General features: G+C 41.1%; 1 protein-coding gene across 3 annotated transcripts in view; it reads right to left on the bottom strand.

Annotated features, from left to right (window-relative positions):
- RNF130 (ring finger protein 130) overlaps positions 1-23,936 on the bottom strand; it is a 90,422-nt gene that overhangs the window by 27,460 nt on the left and 39,026 nt on the right. For all 3 annotated transcript variants that reach the window (XM_077824572.1, XM_077824571.1, XM_077824570.1), the window contains exons 3-5: positions 19,154-19,404; positions 8,694-8,765; positions 5,373-5,455 (exon numbers count right to left, since the gene is read on the bottom strand). In XM_077824572.1, coding sequence (XP_077680698.1) covers positions 5,373-5,455; positions 8,694-8,765; positions 19,154-19,404 — 406 coding nt within the window. The remainder of the gene's footprint in view (positions 1-5,372; positions 5,456-8,693; positions 8,766-19,153; positions 19,405-23,936) is intronic.

Genomic DNA, 23,936 nt, shown 5'->3' with positions numbered 1-23,936 from the left:
ACACGGGCTTTGCATATATTGTGTATCAGGCCACACCAGATTTCACTGTACCAATGCATAACAGTGTCAGACCAGGACTTTAAACAGGACAGCACAATTCTAGCAGCTAGGACAAGGAAATGCTACGTTCACAATGGGCTATAAGAAGTAAACTGCATTGGTGTCACATGTCATTGAAACCCACTGTCCAATTATTATAGCTTCCTTAAAAGACAGAGGCCAACTCTTTCATTTGGTGTCTCTTGGTTAAAATACAGCTCTATCCATTTTTCTAATCATTCTCTTGCAAGACATTTCTTCATGTCTGGCTTATTGACTGTACTATTTTTATTGCTTCATTACCGACTACAAATATGGTATGAAAATTAGAAGGTGGAGTGGCAGGGAGGAGAGAGCAGAAAGGGAGAGATTAAGATCCTATAAAGGTATTTATTAGTACACCTAGTTCCTTACCTGTTCATATCAAACAAGGCTAGAACAGCCTATTATCTAAAGAATACTGTTCACTGCTTTTGTAATTTAATACATATTTTTGAACTTACTATGTAAAGTATGTGCAATCTTGTTAGTGATATGAGGAGAAAAATACAAGCAAAACTGCACCCTAACAAAGAACGTATGCCAACGGCATAGTAATATTGTAATGCTCTCTTTTTTCAGAGTTCAGTTAATTTTTTTTGTTACTACATGTAGCTGATTAATACAAGATCAATCTTTTACTATAACAGTGTTCCTCCAGGAAAAAATTAAATATGAGCCAATCAAGATGCTTAAGCGATTTGAGAGATGCACAAGCAAGATTTAAAGATAAGGCCAGAAGGGACCATTATGGTCATGTAGTCTGACCGCCAAAGATTCCCTGCAATTAAGTGGTTATCAGTGATGGATTAATGATTTTGCCGACCCTAGGCCCAGAAATAATTGCCGCGCCCTCTCCCCCCCAGCTCACCTCGTCTCAGACTCCACCTCCTCCCCTGAGCGCACCGCCGGGTCCTGCTTCTCCCCACTCCCTGCCAGTGCTTGTGCACTAAACAGCTTCGCGAAGGAGGTGGGAAGAGGGGGAACGCGGCGTGCTCAGGAGAGGAGGTGGGGCTGGGATGGGTATTTGGGGAAGGGGACCAATAGGGCTAGGGAGGGGGTGAGGAAGGGGTGGAGTTGGGGCGGGGCCGGAGGGCGAACCGGCACCAGGGGAAGCAGCCTCTGGCTGCTGTTATAAATTTGCTGCCCCTGCAAATTTGTTGGCCTAGGCATTAATACGCTGCTGGTGGTTATCCTGATTGTGTTTGGCTGATCAGCAGGCAATTTTATACTCTATTTATATACAAAATATTCCCAGGCAAAAAATTAGAAACATTCAGTCTAATTTTTGAATCTATTGTTACAGCTATATTACTCAAAAGGAAAAGGAGTACTTGTGGCACCTTAGAGACTAAAATTTATTTGAGCATAAGCTTTCGTGAGCTACAGCTCACTTCATCGGAAATGCATCCGATGAAGTGAGCTGTAGCTCACGAAAGCTTACGCTCAAACAAATTTGTTAGTCTCTAAGGTGCCACAAGTACTCCCTTTTCTTTTTGCGGATTCAGACTAACACGGCTGCTACTCTGAAATCTATATTATTGTAGCTGAAAAGGGTAGTGAAACATTCTTTCAGCTTGCTTTGTGTATTTGACAGCAGTTTCATCGAATCATTTGTGTGGATTTAAGGTTTTCACATAGCTCCAGGGAAGAAAAATGTTTAAAAATAGAAGCTAGGGTTGCAAGACAACAAAAATTTGTAGGGGGACCAATGGTAGGTAAGGTAAACTAATTAATTAGAATCATATCAACTTCAAAAAAATATTAAACAGTCACTACCAAATGTCCATAATACATTATATTTTACTCTCCATTGTTGAATGTTGTCTTAGAAGCTCGGAAATAAATTTTTCCATGCTCACTTTTTCTTCTGCCATCTGGTAAAAATGAGAGTTATCTTTTTGTTAGCACTTCAGAGGTCAACATGGTAACCACTGACTTACTTCTGTCTGTGCATTAGGATTTTATGTTGAACTGTAGCCGTTTTAACACTTTAGAAGCTATTTTGAGGGAGTTTCACTCAGTGTGTGTATGCGTGTGCAATGTTCTGTTGAAAGGGAGGGTAGGTTTCTGGCAGGGATGCAGAACTAGTTTGGGACTCCTGAAAGAGGCAGTCCAAACTGGTGAAAGACAGTTTAGCTTATCTGGCCTTTCTTCTGCCTACTACTATAGTCCCTGATACATACAGTTAGGCTGGGATCCAGAAGAAGGAAAACATGTATGATGATAGGAGATCAATCTCGGAGGCTCTGGCATGGAGCCAGCAGCAGCTCTATCAGGCTTTTGGAGCATGATATTCTATGCCTGGCCTTATTGTTTGGGAATGGGAAGGACTAAGGAGCCCGGGATGGACTTAGTTCAAGGTGCAAAGCAAAGTTGAGGGAAAGCAATCCATTTTACTTTGTTTTGGTCCCTCCAACTAAGTCAAGTGTACTTTTCTTTATGGCTCTAAGTGTTAATGTCAGCAGGAATAGTTCTGGGAATTGAATCTGCACAGTATCAAACAACTGCCATTCATTTCATTCACTGTATCCCTTCTACAGCAAGATGAAATACATTATTGATTCGTTAGTTGCTTAAGGTGAATAATAGTGTGGATGTGTTTTACTTCTCTCTGGGACCAAAGCAGATTTAGGAAATTCATAGACAATTTATCACCATCTAAGAGGTCAGGTGTTAGGCCTAAATTGGTTGATATTCATTTTACTACATTACCACTTATTTAAATTTACAGACCTTATATTTCGAAACCCAATAAATAAAACCAAGTCCTGCTCAGAATTAGGCATACTCCTTATTCACTTCAGATGCCCAATTACACATGAAAAATTGTAAGAACACAAACTTTCTAGGATAATGGCATCCATGTGAAGATGCGCATGAATCACTCAAAGAACAGCTAAATAAAAGTTTTAATGACAGGAGGGAAAGAAGTGGGAGAGTCTGGAGTCTCTAGATAATCTTCTCTAACCTGGACCCACAATTAGTGTTACTATTATGCAATTGAATGTTCTTGAACTACACCCTGGAATTAGAGAATCAAGCAGTCTCTGAAATTTCTATCCGACAGCTGTCCCTAATAATGTTTGTAGGGCCTTTGAGGACAGAATATTTTTGCATAAGAGTAAATAAAAATGAGTGAATTTTTAAAAGTATAATTCAAATTTGGGTAAAAAATTTAGACTTCGTAAAAACAAACCTTTACCACATCAAAGACCAAGGAAAATGCTTCCAAGTGGTCTTTTTTCAACCACTACATTTCAGTGGAAATAGTTTCTAAACAAACATGTCTCTGCAGTGTTTGTTACCCAAGCACTGCAGCACTGTAAACCTAAAAAGGAAACACTTCATTGATTTTCATTGTCCGACACAAACACACACAGCGCAAATAAATGAAGAATACAGGGAAAGAGAATTGATTTATAAAATCTTCCTGCCTCAGTAAACGAAGGTGTTAACAGAAACATCCATGATAAAGGCATTTTAATTTACTATGTACAAATTACAATTTGAGATGGTTTCTTTAATATATTATAATAGCAAAAATTCTTTATGCATTAGAAGAAAAAATTTCCAGCTATGTAGGACAGCTTGTAGGAGGATTTAGAAGACTGATAATGAGCTGTAATATGCCCCTCAGGGACATAGGACTGATGCCTGGTTCCGACACTGTGACTTAGTTGTTTCTTAGTGTATCATGCATATAGCTATTTCTATACCAACATAGGCCAAGTTGTTGGATCTTGGCTGCATGTATGCATAGTAATATACATATTTCTCTTTTGGGGTGGGGGAGAGGGAAGAGGAAAAGAAAAATGTGTTGTAAAAATGAAAGGGAAAGATATCCTTGGTAACAGTCAAAGCTACCACAATTTATTAGATAATTCTTCTAAAAATATTCACCACCCAAAAAAGCAGTTTCTCTCTATAGCAGATTTTCAGTTTATGTCACATAGCTCTAAATCGAGATCTTTGGGATGTAGGGGAAATGAGAAGACTGAGGCAAGAGCACAAGGACAGAGTTTGGTTGCTGCACTTTAAGTGCCAATACAGGATAGCTGTCCAGACACTGTACTGGAAAAAACGATCTTCTTACATAGTCCTTGATGTCAACACTAAGGTGGAGATGGGGGGTGGCAGCATTTCTAGTAACTGGGAAATGCTTGAGCAAGCTGGAATTGCTTAGACCTCTGATTCTCACCTTTTTGGTCTCAGGACAGCCTATCACAACCCAAATACCTCAAACCCAAAAACACTAAATACCTTTAGTAAAAGAAACATCTGGCTCACTAAATATTTCTTACCCACATAATATACACACTTACATAATAAGTACTAAATAAGTATACCATGAGTACCATAGTGGCAGGTCCTGCAGCTTCTGTCCCACAGTGCTGTCTGGGCTCAGCTCCCTGCTCTGGGAGTTGTGATCTCTGGGGTTGCAGCACTGCTCATGTTTGGTGGAGGCCAGAGCAGGTCAAATTTGTGAGAGTGGTGTTGTAATCTGGTGCATGCTGTCACTGAGCCGCTCAAATTTGACCTGTCTGGCCCCCCATCATCATGACGGAGAGGCAGCTGGGTCAAACCTAAGCAGTGCTGTGACCCTGTGCGTCATGTTGCAACACCTGGAGCAGAGAGCCAAGCCCAGCAAGCCTCATGGGACCGGAGCCACAGAGTGCAAGGCGGGCTCTGTAACCCCTGCCAGGCCCCCTTACCTAAGTGGGCAGAATCCCTCCCACCCTACCCCACAGGTCTCTCATCTAACCCTTTGACACATTCTGGCAGCGTAATTTTGGGTTGGGACCCATAGGCATAGCAGGATACTAAGTTGCAGTATCCACTGTGTAGAATTTTGCATCTATACTTTAGTTTACTATAATTAACGTCAGTACTGGATCTGCCCAATCTTCAGTCCTTAAAGCTCTTTGTCTCATTCATTCTCTCCCAATTTTGCGCCTTTTTCATGGTCTTCACTTCCCTTAAAAATCACTTCCTACTTTCCATCTGCCATTCCTCCAGAACCTCTTCTTGCATAGTCTCCATTGTCAATAACTCTGTCAGCTCCCACCTTCTCACCTCATTGTATTGTATTAACCTTATTTAGATTGCATGCTCCTAGGACAAGGGTCCTGTCTAAACTAGGTATGTGTAAAATATTATGCACACCTATGTTGGTATATAACAGGGAAGAGCACATGCTAGATAAAATGAAACAAAGGGATGTAAACAAGAATCAGCATAAACATTTCTCAGGAATAAACCCATTTACAAGGGAAGAGAAATTGCTAGCTTACTTGCATGGCAGGATGCGGACAACATCGTTCTGCTTGTAACACTCGATACAGACAGCACAATGATCAAAGTCTGGGTCTGTTTCCTAAAATGAATAGCATGAAAACTCAAGTCAAGAGTTAAGAATACATTAAAGGCAAAGTAGACATGATTAGTAATCAGGAATTCTACTGTGGTAGTGAGGATCAAATATGTAAAATGGCTATGAACAGAAAGAGGCAGAAAAGGGCGAAAAGGTTATTAAATAAATTCAAGCATGCCTTAAAGAAACAACACACACTTTACATGCATATCAAAGTCACCATTTCATTTAAAACTAGTATTTGTGTATATCTTAAATTTAAACTAGAATAAACAGCTATAATTCATTTGTACAAATAGTACTTTTGATATTGACTCAAAAGATATTTCTACAGGACTTTATTTCAGTTATGATCTAGTCTACATCATTATTGCATAAAATATATTATATAATATTAAAGCAGAATTGGTTCATCTCTTCCTATAATAAGAGCTAAAAAACTGCTATTTCATACTTCAGAAAGACCAGTGTTTCCTACTCCTCAGACCCAAGAATTACTGAGGTCATTCCTATACAGACACGCAGCTCAGGATCACTTGCTAGCTATACGTTTCAGAGTAGCAGCCATGTTAGTCTGTATTCACAAAAAGAAAAGGAGTACTTGTGGCACCTTAGAGACTAACCAATTTATTTGAGCATAAGCTTTCGTGAGCTACAGCTCACTTCATCGAATGCATTCAGTGGAAAATACAGTGAGGAGATTTATATACACACAGAACATGAAAAAATGGTGTTATCATACACACTGTAAGGAGAGTGATCACTTAAGATGAGCTATTACCAGCAGGAGAGTACCCAGAAGTCACCTACTACAGGACAGGCCCAACAAAGAAAATAACAGAACGCCACTAGCCATCACCTTCAGCCCCCAACTAAAACCTCTCCAACGCATCATCAAGGATCGATAACCTATCCTGAAGGACGACCCATCACTCTCACAAATCTTGGGAGACAGGCCAGTCCTTGCTTACAGACAGCCCCCACCCTGAAGCAAATACTCACCAGCAACCACACACCACACCACAGAACCACTAACCCAGGAACCTATCCTTGCAACAAAGCCCATTGCCAACTGTGTCCACATATCTATTCAGGGGACACCATCATAGGGCCTAATCACATCAGCCACACTATCAGAGGCTCATTCACCTGCACACCTACCAATGTGATATATGCCACCATATGCCAGCAATGCCCCTCTGCCATGTACATTGGTCAAACTGGACAGTCTCTACATAAAAGAATAAATGGACACAAATCAGATGTCAAGAATTATAACATTCATAAACCAGTTGGAGAACACTTCAATCTCTCTGGTCACTCGATTTCTGACCTAAAAGTTGCAATATTACAACAAAGACTTCAAAAACAGACTCCAATGAGAGACTGCTGAATTGGAATTAATTTGCAAACTGGATACAATTAACTTAGGCTTGAATAGAGACTGGGAGTGGATGAGTCATTACACAAAGCAAAACTATTTCCCCATGTTTATATCCCCCCCACCCCCACCTTCCTCAGATGTTCTTGTTAACTGCTGGAAATGGCCCACCTTGATTATAACCTTTTGTAGTGTTCTTTCCCTGCCCCCGCTCTCCTGCTGGTAATAGCTCATCTTGAATGATCACTCTCCTTATAGGGTGTATGATAACACCCATTTTTTCATGTTCTGTGTTGTATATAAATCTCCTCACTGTATTTTCCACTGAATGCATCCCATGAAGTGAGCTGTAGCTCACGAAAGCTTATGCTCAAATAAATTAGTTAGTCTCTAAGGTGCCACAAGTACTCCTTTTCTTTTTGCTAGCTATACTTTGTTATAAAGGTTACAGTTGGATTACTGTTTCTATACGGATAAAAATAACTTCACATATTTTAAGTTTCCCTTTGGAGAAAGGCAGATTTCATGTAGATAAAACCGTGGCATTGGTGGTATACACTAAAATCTGAGGACTATACAGACACACAGGCTGTGCTTTCTTCCAAAATCATACAATTCTTTTCAAAGCTAGCAAAGTACTGAGACAAGGACATCAGAAACCACAGCAAGACAAAATTAACAACTCCACTGTTGGAAACAGGCAGCCAATATTTCATGCAGAGAACCCTGATGGGCTGCACTGATGAATGGCAGATTTATTCCTGTATTCCTTTCAACTACATACATGTCCCCTGCTGCCTGTTCTGCAACCTCCATATCACTTAATAATCTTGAATCTATGTTGTCAGGAAGGCAGCATCTTCCCTTGTAGTATTAATAAGTTCTAAATATATATACACATCAGCAAAGATCTACTGCAGAAGATTCTTGTAACCAAATTGCCTAGAAACAAAAAAGCAAAGGCTTAGGAAAAGCATTTTTCCTCATATTTCTCTTCAGAGAAGCAAATTCAGGTGGCTTCTCCTATTTCTGTTGTGTTGGTAGAAAAGACGATGAGAGGGAATCAGCGGAAGAACCAAAGGGAAACGTTTTTTTTTTTTAAAAGAAAAATTGTAATCAGAACACCATTTAATTATAATCAGGTCTGTGCATTTTGGAAAGGGAAAGTGAGCAAGGCTATAAATAAATGTTACAGCACTGATAAAGAACTGTTGAGTACTTATAACTTTTTAATTCACAGTTCATCATCAATTATTCTATGATAGCCAAACATAGTTCCCCACAGCAGAAGACTTCAGACTCAGGAAATCAACTCAAGTGAAATACCTCTCCCCTGACCCAAGAGACTAATTTATAAAAGTGAATTCTCACAAGAACTCTTCCTCTATAACCCCTCTATTTTTATTTTGCACAACATATATGTGCAACATTCCAAGTTTACAGTGTTCCACATAACTAACCCTAACCTTGCCTTTTTCTAGTACTGACAATTTATACAGAGATATTAGGAGCACAGTAAATGAAATGTTCTCATGATGGCTCAATACAAAGTCTTCTGCACTCCTGCCTGCAGAAATACTTAGCCAGCTAGCACAGAACAGCACTCACAATCACAGTTACCAGATGGAGCTCAACTAGTCCCTACGCAAGAGAAATTCTCCTTTGGGGGAGCAAAGGCTACAGTATACAGAAAAGCTCTAGATGTCACACTGAAATACTGCAGCAAAAGATTAACTCCCCAGCAAGTAAATCAGCACCAAAGATGAGAGAAAGAAAAACAAATCAGATAAGTTAATTGTTTTTACTACCAAAATAAACCATGACATTCAAGTATACTTTGCTGAAGTCTTTTTACTATACCTTATCACCCTTCTTTACTGTCCTGGTTGTCAATTTGCCGATGGCTTTCTTTGCAGCATCTCCAAGACGACGCTATTAAACGTACAAAGAAAAAGACACAGGAATTAATGCTTAAAGTCTAACAATTTTTCTTTTAAAATGACTTAGTTTGACTAAATATTAATGCTACAATACTCTGCTATCATTGGCTAATATTCAAAGTACTGAGGATATAGCAACAGCAATCAGAGATCCTGCACATAAGACGGGAGAGAAAATTCAACTGCAGACCATGTACATGTAGTCAAGGTAATCATCTACTATGGCAGAAGTCTCATAGGCTGTTGCAGATATGGCTTTAAAAAAAACAGCTCAGAGCCATTAAAACACATACACTGGGATATAAATAGAGGCTCATGCCCTTCCACTGGCTCCCACTGTACTCTGCTCTAATTACTTTTTATTCAATGAGCTGTATAATCACTTGTTCTCTTAAATTTTCTAGCTGGGGTTTCCCTGAGTAAGGAATAAACCTGAAATTACCTCCAAAAGGCAGGCAATTCATACCCAAGCCTAATATTTATCTCAATACAACATAAAACCAACCAGTATCTACATACACCAGAAAATAATTTTATGGCCATAAAATCAAAATTCTGCCAATACTTGAATAAAGCTCACATGAATACGGATTCCAAGACAAACCTATTTGGTTGCAAAAGGTCAGGTTGTTTTTAATGGGCATCAGTGTTAGCTGGAAACAGCTATTTCTATGCTTAAAGTGCTGATTCCAACTGCACTGCTCTGATCCAAGCCAATAAAGAATGGCAAGTTGCCAGCTGGTTCACAGATTTCAGAGCCAGGTCACTCTGAGCTGAACAAAACTCATGTTTCCTCATTTCAATAACCACAGTGCCCCACAGAAACAGGATAAGGTTTACATTGATTGAGAGAAAGTTAGTTTATTTTTTCATTTAAAAACTCCTATAGTCACACATACAATTACTATGAATATTCTACCGTTACCACTTGTAAGGTCAATTTGTAAGGAAAGATTTTATTTTCAAGCTTTCCTTTACCACTGGTGTTGGGAATGTGTCTTAAGCCACCCCCGTTAAAATCCACCCAAATTTGGACAGTTTATAAACCTTAGAAAAATTGCTGTTTGCACATGCTCAGGAGAGACTTGTTTACAGTTGAATCTTCAGCGAAAGTAGTTGTTAAATATGTACTGAGCATGCTCCTGCAAGGGGTAGGGTCTGAGCAGGACTTTATTGCAGCTATTTCTCCTGGCTGCTACTCTGGCACTGAACAGAGGGAACTCCCCCGTTTTCAGTGCTCCCCCTTGCTGGAAACCACAAAGGGAAGATGAGGAGAAAGTAACCCGACTGGAATGCAGAGGGGTCAGAAATGGTAGGGGTAGGATCTGGGGTGAGGATAGACCCAGAAGAGGCAGAAGGCAGGGTGTGGGAGACAGAAGCACAGGGAGATGGGGCAGAAGGGTCTTATCTCTAGAGCACACTCCCCTTCAGAGCCTGGAAATGAACCCAGGAGTCCTGGGTCTCTACATTACTCTTCTATTAGCAAAGAACTATGAAGCCCACTGGCAAACCATGTGTCCCATCTCCCTTCTAGTGACTGGTCAATATAGAGGATAACAGCCTATGACTTTGATCAGCTCAAGTGGTAGAGACTGTGCTGTGAATCTAAAGGTCCAATGCCAACTTTATGACCCATGTATGGTGTTGGTGATCCATATGGTTCTGCATGATATAATTTTTTATTTTAACTGGGCATTACACCAAAAATTACATTAAAAGGACATTAAGACTGCAGAATCAAGCACTCAAAAGTTAGGAAGTGCCAGAATTAATATTGCCCTGGAAACCTTTGTTCAGTCTCGCTGTGCACATAACTTTGTATCCTAAAGAACTTTCTTTGAATCTAGACTTTTTGTATGTAATTATATGTTATGGTATTACTGTGACCCTAAGCACCCCTGTATTCACACCTTACACACTACTGTAAACTTAGTATAAAATATGCCTTGTATATTTGAAAATGATCTCACTGATTAATATTCTTTCATGACGTGTGTACACAATGTGTATTAAAAGTTATGGATATACGCTGAGATTATAACTAAAATGTGTTTAAACCAGGCATGTCAAGGGGACTTGGCAAACAGGTCTGCTCTGGACAAAGGAATGGGTTTGCTGCTCTGTCCAGCTTGGTCATGAGGCAGATACAAAGAAGGTACGTTTACATATAAGCAGTAAACAGGGTTATCATGCTAACAAGGGGAGGGTAGATTGCAGGAAACAGAACGATTTGCATTTTAGCAAACACCAGCTAGGGATGAAAGAGCATGGAGCTTCCTTCACCACCAGACTCCATGTCACTTTCCTCAGAGCTTGAAAAAAACAGAGCTGATCCCGAAAAGAATCAATTTCAAAGGGTTACCAGTCTATAAATAAATGGGGCTGAACCTCAAGTAATAAATTACTGAATAAACTGATTGTGTACAATAATACTGTATTATAAAAGTGTACAGAGTGAGGTCTTTTCCGAAAACTAATGACACTAGTGATTAATATCATTGTGAAATGTATGTATTAACACAATATGAGGAAATATTATGCTTTAAGATTTGTGGCCAATCACGGTCCCTCCCAACAAGGAGAGAAGGCAGCTATGTACCTAACTCTTATGTAAATTAAGCATGGTGAAGTCAAAACAATGGAAGCCCTATTTATATACAGGTAGATGGAAAGTCCACAGGCAGGGAAGAAGAACTTGAAGCCATCCTTCTCTTGTAACAAAGTCATTGCATTTTGGAGGACAGAAGCAAGGACAGAAGACATATTTGGCAACCATCACTAGACAACAAGAGGCCAGAGCTCTTGCTAGCTGAGAAAAATGGGTTCTTCAACCATGGAAGGGTTTGAAGTCTTTGGAAACTAAATATAGGTGAGAAACCTGCTTATGCAAAGATTTTTCACCTAGGAAGACAGCATCTTGTACTTCTGTAGAAGGTCCTGACAGGGAAAGTCAGCTAGGGCTGGAAAGAAGAATGAATGGTGAGAGAAAACATCTTGAACAAAGCCTGTACCTTACTAGATGAAGTTTTAGACAAGCGTTTTCACTTTTATTTGCGCTCCCTTTCTAACCCTATTCCTTTTACTTGGCATCACAACCTATATTCTGTTATTAAATGTGTTTTATTTTTACTATAAACCAACTCAGTGCTGTGTTTTCTGGGTAGGGTGTATTTACCCCTGGTAAGTTAATAAGCTCTGATGTGTTTTTGTCTCTTTAAAGGAACAAGCAAAGATTTTTTCTCTGAACTGTCTAGGAGAGGGTTGGACACTGCAGAGCATACCATTTTGGGGAACTTCCAGAATGTGTTGGAGTCACCTTGCTGGTTGTAACTAAGGTTGGTGGGAGCCAGAAAGGGGCTGTAGACAGGCTGTGGATCAGGGCTGTCTAGTACACAGACACTTCGGATGTGACCTGAAGGCTTGTCGGCTGGTGCCAGGTTGTGAGCTACAGCAGCAGGACATTTCAGGCACCCAGAGTTACAGGGCAGGCAGTGACAACCTCTCACTGATCTGGATTGGACCTTCAAACCATGTGACAATTACATATACATATGTACCTGCACTGAAAGTTATAATATAAGAGTTCATTTTCCTTTGGAAACGTTCATATTTAACTTGGGCACCTACAAAACTAACAGAGCAAGCTTGATCTTTAACAACATTTCACATTTAACTATCTTGTAACTCTAATAGCAGTTTGGAGATCATATTAAGTTTCAGGGGTTGTGTACTTTAGGGGTTTACACCAATGTGAAAATAAACAGCACAGATGTGTTGCACTAGTGGAACTTACCCCGGTTTGAAACCAGTGTAAATTGTACCATCTACACTTTTGATTTTCACCCATGTGCTTACACTGATGCAAAAATTCCTAATGTACACAAGCCCCCTGATGAACCAATATTCTTTATGTCTCAGTCTTGCTATTTGTACACCTTGGGTAGATGGAATTTTTGCTTTTACACTCATGACTGATACTAGCTTAAGGAAAAAGACATCACTAACTGGCAAACTGAATAACCACAAAAGGTGTTTAATGATTTTGGACGAGTGGAAGTGCACAAGGTTAACTGTAAGGCACCTGTAACATACAGTTCGATGTATTTTGTTTATTTAAGAAACACAGCATCCGTTTTCAATGATTTCTGTAGAAAGGCTAGTGTGCTTCTACATACAATTGCTTAAAAACAGCAGAGTTCAGAAATTAGCTGTTCCTGCATTACTAAAAGCTCTAGCTTCTCCTTTACAATATATCTGAGCACTTCAAATTGAGCTCTTGCTGCTGCCACCTCCTTATTAAACTTTAATAAGATGAGCTTTTTAAACCACATAAAAATTTCATCAAGTTTCTCCTGACCTTTGAAAAAATCTAAAGAAAGTAAAAAAGGTCATAAGAGCACCTCCCCCACAGAGCCGCTGTTTTAAAGCATCTGCACTGGGAAGAAGCCTACAGCAATATATGGGATGCAGGGGGAACAATTTGTCACTCAAGGAACATCCATGGAGTACTAATTACCTTTAAATTTTTAACATCCAAAGGGATCATGATGAGTACCAGTTACAGTGTAGACACCTAAATATGACGTATCCCAGGAAAACTTGCAGGTTCTCCATAGGGTCTACCATACCACAACCACTATTTCTGGGAACAATGGAGAAGTAAATCTTTAGTCAGACTTTGTCTACACTGGCAAGTGAAAGACAAAACTTTTGTCGTTCAGAGACATTAAAACACCCGAAAGACAAAAGTTTTGACGACAACAACAAATGCCGGTGTGAACAGCACTCTGTCGGCAGGAGAGCTCTCTTGCTGACAATACTAACCCCACTCGGTGGGTGTGGAAGATTTTTGTCAGCAGGAGAGCTCTTTCCTGATGACAAACAGTGGCTATGTTGTGCACGGCTTAGCAGCACGGCTGTAGTGACAGCCGTGTCGCTAAACGCTGCGCAGTGTAGACATAGTCTCACTTTTGAAGCTTTAAAAAGTTTTGCATTTGTTTTAGGCGCTGTTCAAGTAGCATTTAGCAGAGCTGTTAGAGCTTCAAAAGGAGCCATAAGGAGTCCTTTTTTTAATGGAACATATCCAAAGGGGCATCACAGAGCAAGTCACCACAGATGGACTTAAATGACTCTCGAAAATGATTATTTAAGTAGTGAATATAGCCAATTTCAGAGTTTCAAAACAAACTGAGGACCTACAGAGAGAGCAAATTCTATCATCAGTGTGGAGAATAAGAGAATGTCAAGAAGAATGCATGCAGGATTTGTTGAGGCTTGTTAATCCTTCCCCATAAAAGAAATGGGACAGTATATGGGAACAGAAGCAGGAAGAGAATGAAGAAAAATTAGGCCATTAGGCCCCATGTCCATTTAACAAAGCCATCACTTTCAGAGTCCAATTAGTATCTGAGTAACTGTCATGAGTGACTAAGGAATTTCTTACAGTGGAGCCATATTTAGACAGACAACTATAGACAAAATATTGGTGAAAGAGAAATAGCACAATAAAGTTCAGAGACTGGCTAAGTTGGTTCATGGAGTTTTGAAATACCAAGAGTCAGAGGCGTTCTGCACAGTTAAGTGGCATGAAGTCTACATGAGAATCCTTCTCTGCATTGACATCAGCCAGGTTTGCAATATTTTCCTTGGTTCTTTAGAACCCTCATCACTATAAGGAAGCCTTAATATAGCTTCCAGCACAATATAGGTTTGTCTACTACTCTGGGCTTTCCCAAAGGTCACACAAGAAGTTACTGCAAATCACTTAGTCTCTGTGCCGCAGTTTCTTTAGCTAGAAAATGGGGATACTTATTTAACTCACAGGAACATTACAGGATTAATTCCTTAGTGTTTGGAGTGAACTTTGACAATCTATACAGAGTGCACTGTAGAAGTGTAGTGCATTATGAAGTTAATCAGTTCTCAGTCCACTAACTAGGATAGTAAATAAGGGCTATGTTTTCTTTAAAATAACTGTTTCAGGATCAGCTTTTTGGAACTATAGAAAATCACTGTCAGGTGCCAACTACAGGACCCAATGAAGTTAGTAAAAGATGAAGGCACTCAACTCCCCAGAGAACTGGACCTTTAATATGACTCATTTCTTGGTCTGAATGTTCTCGGGCAGCTTTCAGAATGTCAAATCAGACACTGAGCCTACATAATTACATCTCTTAATGACGTGGGCAGTAAATTCTGTTTTTAATTTACCAACTGCCATCATCCTGCAAGTCACTCTGTAATGGTTAATGTAGAGAATTCTGTCCAGCTGCATCTCTGGACTTTTAAGTCCAGTAGAACTGTGGTCACAAAACTTTTTCATAAGGAGGATAACGTCTTACAGTGTCTCATGAATTACCAACCATTCTATTTGCAATCTCATAACAGCTCTGTGGCATCACCAGCAATTGCTTACAGGGAAGAATAATGTTAGAAAAGCAATGCCGTTTTGCTATTTTTTAAAAAAGCTATTTAGTAGTTGCAAATGAGGAGAGAGTGCTATGTGACTATCAGGCCTGCAATGACCCTACAATAGCTCAGCAGATGACCAGCAATCCTTAGAACCAAGGAACTTCTTGGGAACTCCTAGTACACACATGCTACATTTGACTGAAATAGACCACCACACTAACTTGATGAGATGCACTGAAATCAGATGAAATTAGCTAGTGCTCTTGGGGAAGTATCAGGGCTTGATTTTCAATTGAACCTCAACTCATTTTCTGCTTAGGCATGTGTAACTGCAGGTGCACATCCTTGTACGTTAACACTCGCACACACTGGATGAGAAAATCCATCCTGTCTATACACAGGTCCTAGTGCACCCGAAGAGCTCAAGCATATATGGAGATTATCTGATGAAAATTAGGCCCTTAGTGTCTTAGATTAGATCACATTTCATCCAATTGCATGATGACGATGTCATCCCACCAGTCTGTGCTTGTGGCACTGTTCCAGAAGTGCTGGTCTACATAGGGGGCATCAGCAACTAGACAGAGTGTCATGAACAGCAATCGGACAGTTTTGAGTCTACCATGCCTAGGTACACCTCCTCCTCCTTCATCATAAGGTATGTCAAGTGCCTTTGGTGGGTCAGAAAACACTGCGGAAATGTCTGCCAGCATGTCACAGGAGCTCTGCCTGTTTCATGAGACAAGGGTGAAAGCTAAATCAAGGGAAGTTCTTCAAGAGGCACCTCCTCCATGTTGCTCGCTCTGATAGCTGGAAGCACACACAGCAAAGTGATTACTCAGCAGGATGTGTTGGTAGACTGTTCAAACTTCCTGAAACATGCAACGTGGGCAGTAAAGTTTTCCACTATGCACCATGTCAAAGGGCTAGAGAGGCCACATTTTGGGAGAGTGCTTGGGAATCTGGGGTATGGTTTAACTCAGGTCTGCGTGCTGCTGTGTGGTTGCCAGAGCCCCAGGTTAGAAAATCCTGAACACAGGGTTAACAATCAGCATTAGACGCTCAAGTCCTGGGTTCTCTAACACAAGTCAGCGGATTCCAGTCCCACTAACCTTGAGCTTACAATATGAAGTAGACATATGCAAAGGGAGATTGTGGAATCCCTATCATTGGGACCTTTGAGGAACAGGACAGACAAACACCTGTCCAGGACGGTCTAGGTATACTTGGTCCTGTCTTAATGCAGGGGACTGGACTTAATGATCTCTTGAGGTCCCTTCCAGTCTTATATTTCTTTCTATGATTCTGAGGTCTATTTAGAGCATGCCAAATACTTTTAATTCTCTTTTTGACTGTGATCACATTATTAGACCATTATTATTTCAAGAGGGTGATTCGGTCTATTTAGAGCATGCCAAATACTTTTAATTCTCTTTTTGACTGTGATCACATTATTAGACCATTACTATTTCAAGAGGGTGATTCAAATGTAGGGCTGGATGTGAAATAGTGCTGGGGCCTTCTGAGTTAACCACATCCACTGTGATCAAATTGGGAGGTGGGTAGGACAAGAGAAACTGTCTTTAGCTGGCATGTAATATTTTTTGTTGGCCTGCTTACATGTTGGCAGGACCCATGTGGGGGTCTGCCATATGATTTTGGCAGGGTCCAAGAGTGCCTCATTAATAGGGAGGGCTACTCTGTAGAAGAATGTAAGATGTCCAATAGCTTGTGGTGTGACTCAGTCACCTCCTGTAGTGGCATCTGTAGTGCCTCTGCCACCTGCTAGGCCAGGTCCTGAAATACTTTAAAGTCATCTGCCATTGATGGTGGAGGGAGCATCACGGTCTCATCTGGTGATGACAATGAGAAATTAGCCTGAGGGGTAACTTCCTCCTTGGCTTCAGCCTCTCGTTCCTCCACCGTCAGTTCAGGGAGCTCAGATGCCCTCGATGCAGCAGCTGAAGGAGGATGTCTCCTCAGTTGTTGATAGGCCACACTAGCACTATGGGAGGCATGTTTGTCTTTGAGCCTGTCAGGGATCACAGTAGGGCCATTGCGAGGGTGGGGAGGGACCAGGTGGTTGGTACCAAGGCTGTCCATACGAGGGAGGCTGTGGATCAGGTGGATGGTATGGTTGTGGTCCATGGTGGAATTGGGCACTATACGGAGGGTGAGAAGAGCAATGGGAAACCAAGTCCTCTTGCTCACTTTCTGACTCAGTGGATGAGAAGGGTAGTGCATGACATGAGGTTGTTGGTGAGTCAGGAGCTCTGGGTGAACTCGGTAGAGGGGCGCCGGTACTGACCAGAGGCGAATCCAGCACATCAGACACCAAGAGGTCCATCGCGTAGCAGAAGACTGGTGGTGCCGAAGGTGTCGGTAACCAGTGGTGGTTGTCGGAACTGCGATGCCTGCACCAAAGGAGTCAGTCATATGGTCCTGGTAGTATGGTCCGTCCAGGCCTGGCGTGCCACAGGCGGTATGACGTTTATGTCCATACTAGGTGGATTTTCTATGTTTGTCGCACCAGACAGTACTGATGGCTCCTTGCCTGTGCCCATTGTGTCCTTAGGCAACCCCACGCGCTCTGTTGGGGCAGTACCGCGTGAGCCCTGGGTAGTGGATTTAGAAAGCTTTGGTGCAAGCAGTACAGACAATCGAGCTGGAGATAGTCTTTACCTCGATCAGGGGTCTTTGTGGGGACTCATGGTCCTTTTCTTAGAGGCCTTGTGTGAGTGGCTCATGGACATCTCTTTGGGTTCACCTCCCTTAGAAGTAGAGGGTTGTGGTGAGGTTTTTCGCCATCTGGGGTCCTGATGATTGAAGGGCTGCCTCTGTGAGTAGGAGTTTGAGCCTCAGTTCTCCATCCTTTCTGGACCTGGGCTTCAGTTGCTGGCACAAACCACACTTCTGTGGGATGTGCTCCTCTCCCAAGCAGCGGACACACTGAGAGAGTGTCCATCAGTCACTGGAATAGATTCCTTGCAACTGAGACACTTCTTGAAGCCTGGAGAGCTGGAAATACCCCGTCCAAGGGGGGTCCATAGACAGATGGTTGAGGAAAGAATGAAGTCTTTTTTGTTTTGGGCAACGGCCAAATAAAAGATAAATGGAGTAAAGAAAGAAAAGAAGCTTAAAAATAGCTAAAGATTAGCACTTCTAAAGAGATTAATGATCCACCAACGAATAGCTAAAGCTCCGTCTCTCACCAGGGGCAGCTGAAAAGGAAATGAGGAGGGTTTGCCTGCACAGTGCTGGTTTGCCTCATGGCAGCGCACAAGGAGGCAGCGCATGCACAGGCTGAACAAACACTACCAACTAAGTTCTCCGATCAGCAGTGCAGGGTCTCAGATACAACTACAGTAGAGCACCCATAGGGACACTACTTGAAGCAGCAGAAAATATTTTACTGCACTGCACATCAGTTTATAACACTGGGTCATTTTTGTTTAGAGTTCTAAAGGAAGGAATTTCTCACTTTAAATAACTCCATATTCATTAATGAGCAGATTCAAGAAACTAAAGAATAATCATAAGGAGATGCATTCTTTCTTTAGGATTTTCATTATATCCTATTACGCACAGCTCAAGCAGTTCACTTTCAATTTCTCAGGCTAAGAGTGATGGATTTCTAAAAACCCAGGATTTACTTTCTCAGACTAATAATTTGAAAAAGTCAATCACACTTCAGTTTGTGGCCCAATAATAAAGAATGTGCAATGACAATCAACTAGAGTAACTTTAGTATCGAATAGTATTCCTTCCTGTTTTTTGTATGGAGATATGTTACTCATCATAGCAAGCATCTGCTAGATGAAATTTTCCTCCATTGGTATACACTCTTTCAGAATACAGGGTTCATTGTTAATAGCGTAGTATAATTACTATGTATATGATCTGATAGTTAACTACAGCAATATATAAAAATAAAAACATCTAAATAGATAGAAACAAGGGGCATCTTACCTGGTTCCTGTCACGTGCATTTGTGTACCTGATCTTCTGGATGAAGTAAAATATTAACCATGCTGATGAAATTATCATCAAAACGATGAATGATATTGACACAAAGACTAGAGAGCCACGACTAAAATTCTTTGGAGGAACACGGGCACCAACTGCTATTGCCATCAGGACAGAGATGTTCTTTTCCAAGTAATTTAGGATCTCCTTTACCTTGGACTCTGTAATCATGACAGCAACAATGTCTCCAGTTCCTACAAAAAACCGATAAAAGAAAAAAATCCACTCACTTTACATCTAAAATTAACATGGCACATGATGTTCACACCAAAGTTTTATTACACAGATGTCTGATGACTTATCTTAAAGGATGCATCTAGCCCTCCTCAACACCTTGTGGCTGTTTAGCATTCATGGCTTGTACTAAAGACAGATCTCTGAATTGTGATGTTAAGTTTCCACAGTGCTACCAGGTACTTGAATGCTACCGGATTTACAGATTGTCATGGGTATTGTTTTTTCAAACTGAGTGTGTACTGAACTAGTGTAAAAAGGTACATTTCTTATCCATGTATGATACCCCGCAAACTTCAGCCATGAGACCAGAGCAGATATTTATTCTCCTGGAATTTAAATACTATTCCACAGAAATCCCACTAGAAACTTTTACTTCTATAGGAAATAAAATGGCATTTATTAGGGTTTTTGTTTTGTTGCAGAACTTCACAGGTATCATCCATGTAAAGTGTAATGTGTTTTAAAAAATAATTACATCTCTTAGGAAGCCAAGTAATTAAGGGAGAAAAAGTAATTCTCAGTTCTCCCCCTCAGGGGGCACCACAGTGTCAAGTATTGCAGCAATCTGTTGGGGGCCTATAAAATATCTGAAGAGGGAGGGAAGCAGCATAGGTGTCCACAAAGTACATGCAATTAACTATCAAGTTGTAGCCCTATAAAATTTAAGTAACGCAGAGAATATATGGCAAACTCCCCCTGCAGTGTCAATGAATCAGATGAAGTGACTGAAGTCGTCAAGCTCCCAGCTCAAATGAGCAACACAATTTCCAGGCAAAGAACTTGATCTAGATATGAAGCTGTTAAGGCTTTCCCATGAGGTAACAGATCTAGTAGGCTACTATAGTTACTACAGTGAAAAATCACTGCAATCAGGAAGCAGGAGGTAAACAATTAGGCAATTCGCTACCGCCCATAAAAAGAGAGCATTGTCTCTTTTTAATCAGACTGAATATTTCTAGACCAGGAAAAGCCATGGAGTGAAAAAGAGAAAGACAACTCAAGATTACCAATAAGCAATTTTCTCATCATGTGTCTTATCTCTTTTCCATGTTACAGCATCAGGTAGGAAGCCTAGCAAACCGGCCATGACCTTTCAAACTTCATCATGTGTGGAACAGTTTGGTGATCTGCATAAAAGGGACCTTAGAAGAGGGGCGAGAATCTTTGGGAATGATGGATTATTCTTGGTGTGGTCCATCTGAAGGAAAAGCTAAGGAATAAAGAATTACCCTTCAGTGGTCTTGACTGTCTTAAGGTACCAAGTCCTTTTCTCTGTGTGCCCTTTGGAGATAGTTTTAGGATCACTCTGACTAGTCTAGGGAATCCAGTACTACCAGGCTTCTGTTGACAGCTAAGGAATTAGTCCTGATAGACATTGCCTTAGGGTACCCATAGTTGAGTGGCAGCTGCTCTGGAAAGATGCAGGGTTCCCCTAAAATGGTCCGACTCCCTTGGTGACCCTAGGTAAGCCACTGCAAGAAGAAGGACAGAGAGCTATGGAAGAGGGACTCCAATAGTGAAGTAGCAAAAGTAAGTTTCTGGCCAGGTCACTCTGGAGTAAGGGAAAGCAAGGAATAAGTTGGGATGGAGAACGGGGGAAAAAGAACAAATGTCAAGATTCAGCAGAAAGCAGAGGATTAGCAGGGCCTGTCAGCTGTACAGTCAGAGCCGCTGGCTCAGATTAGACAGAGCCCCTATATGTGGTAGAAACAGCTAAAGAGCAGGAAACTGAGCTCCCGTAGAAAGAAAGGTTTCAGAGTAACAGCCGTGTTAGTCTGTATTCGCAGAAAGAAAAGGAGTACTTGTGGCACCTTAGAGACTAACGAATTTATTTGAGCATGAGCTTTCGTGAGCTACAGCTCACTTCATCAGATGCATACCGTGGAAACTGCAGCAGACTCTATATATACACAGAGAATATGAAACAATACCTCCTCCCACCCCACTGTCCTGCTGGTAATAGCTTATCTAAAAGCCATTTCCAGCACAAATCCAGGTTTTCTCACCCTCCACCCCCCCACACAAATTCACTCTCCTGCTGGTGATAGCCCATCCAAAGTGACAACTCTTTACACAATGTGCATGATAATGAAGTTAGGCCATTTCCTGCACAAATCCAGGTTCTCTCACTCCCTCACCCCCCTCCAAAAACCCACCCCCATACACACACAAACTCACTCTCCTGCTGGTAATAGCTCATCCAAACTGGCCACTCTCCAAGTTTAAATCCAAGTTAAACCAGAACATCGGGGGCGGGGGGTAGGAAAAAACAAGAGGAAATAGGCTACCTTGCATAATGACTTAGCCACTCCCAGTCTCTATTTAAGCCTAAATTAATAGTATCCAATTTGCAAATGAATTCCAATTCAGCAGTTTCTCGCTGGAGTCTGGATTTGAAGTTTTTTTGTTTTAAGATAGCGACCTTCATGTCTGTGATTGCGTGACCAGAGAGATTGAAGTGTTCTCCGACTGGTTTATGAATGTTATAATTCTTGACATCTGATTTGTGTCCATTTATTCTTTTACGTAGAGACTGTCCAGTTTGACCAATGTACATGGCAGAGGGGCATTGCTGGCACCATCATGTGCCAGCAATGCCCCTCTGCCATGTACATTGGTCAAACTGGACAGTCTCTACGTAAAAGAATAAATGGACACAAATCAGATGTCAAGAATTATAACATTCATAAACCAGTCGGAGAACACTTCAATCTCTCTGGTCACGCAATCACAGACATGAAGGTCGCTATCTTAAAACAAAAAAACTTCAAATCCAGACTCCAGCGAGAAACTGCTGAATTGGAATTCATTTGCAAATTGGATACTATTAATTTAGGCTTAAATAGAGACTGGGAGTGGCTAAGTCATTATGCAAGGTAGCCTATTTCCTCTTGTTTTTTCCTACCCCCCGCCCCCGATGTTCTGGTTTAACTTGGATTTAAACTTGGAGAGTGGCCAGTTTGGATGAGCTATTACCAGCAGGAGAGTGAGTTTGTGTGTGTATGGGGGTGGGTTTTTGGAGGGGGGTGAGGGAGTGAGAGAACCTGGATTTGTGCAGGAAATGGCCTAACTTCATTATCATGCACATTGTGTAAAGAGTTGTCACTTTGGATGGGCTATCACCAGCAGGAGAGTGAATTTGTGTGGGGGGGTGGAGGGTGAGAAAACCTGGATTTGTGCTGGAAATGGCTTTTAGATAAGCTATTACCAGCAGGACAGTGGGGTGGGAGGAGGTATTGTTTCATATTCTCTGTGTATATATAGAGTCTGCTGCAGTTTCCACGGTATGCATCTGATGAAGTGAGCTGTAGCTCACGAAAGCTCATGCTCAAATAAATTCGTTAGTCTCTAAGGTGCCACAAGTACTCCTTTTCTTTTTCCGTAGAAAGAAAAGAGCCCAGCAGAAGAGGTGGTGGAGGTCAGAGTGAGTAAATTAGTAGGCTCAAAATTGGCTCCCCAACAAAAGTCTGGAAAGCTGTGTAAAGGATGTAAGAGGCGGGGGAGGGAGGAATGCTAGAGAGCCCAGAGGGACAGCATGAGGGAAGTACACTTATGTCAAGAGCCTCTACAAATTGAGAGAATATATGGCTCAGATGGAGAGACCTGTTTCTCCAAACTGCTTCTCTTCGCCCATATCTTTTTTGTCTCCCTTTCTTCTTGCTGTAGAAAAGCAGGGGAACAGTTTTTTACACTAGTATGAAGGAGGAAGGGCTTGCTTTAGATTAAAAAAGTGCAATCTTTTTACCTCCTGCTTTCTGGCTGGAAGAGAGAACATGTAACGTTTCTCTATAGAATGGTTTCAGAGTAGCAGCTGTCAGAGAACACATCTAACAACTCTCCTAAGCCCTGAACTCCCTACTATGAAAACCAGTAATTGAACAGGAAAGTGTAATGATGGATCATGCTTAGACTCACTATGTACAGCTCTCGAAGAAATTGTCTTAATGAGCTTCTCAATGTCATAAGCATAGTTAACAGAATGGTACCTGCCCCCAGTCTCAGTAGAGAAGAAAAGCCCTACCATGAGAATTGATGTACATGGTAATTACTTGAAAACAAATTCCGTAGCCCATCAAGAACAAACAAGAGGGGTTCCCCACAACAAAGAACAACAACAAAAAAAAACAAACCCCGTAAGACCTAATTGCTTAACAGTTTAAAATATTATAAACGAGTAGGGTGGAAGGAGTGTAACCAAACCACCACATTTAAAAGACCACGTGTAAAATAGGCAAAATCCAGTGTTTCATTTGGAACAGAGTATTTTTAAAGAAAAGTAGACATAACTCATCTGAAGCTTTAAACAAATAAAAACCAACACAAGTTATAGAAAATTAATTTGAATAGTAGAGCACCAGAGATTCACAGAAGATCCACTGTAGATTGTTGCTGTACAGGCATTCCCTCAATTCTTGGGGAAGATTGAGTGTTTCAGTTTCACATGAAAATGTACAAACTATTTGCTGTGATATTTACTAGATGATAGGGA

The sequence above is a fragment of the Eretmochelys imbricata genome, chromosome 8 (genome assembly GCF_965152235.1).
Source record: "Eretmochelys imbricata isolate rEreImb1 chromosome 8, rEreImb1.hap1, whole genome shotgun sequence".
NCBI classification, from domain to species: Eukaryota; Metazoa; Chordata; order Testudines; family Cheloniidae; genus Eretmochelys; species Eretmochelys imbricata.
This window is presented reverse-complemented; position numbering and strand designations above follow the sequence as displayed.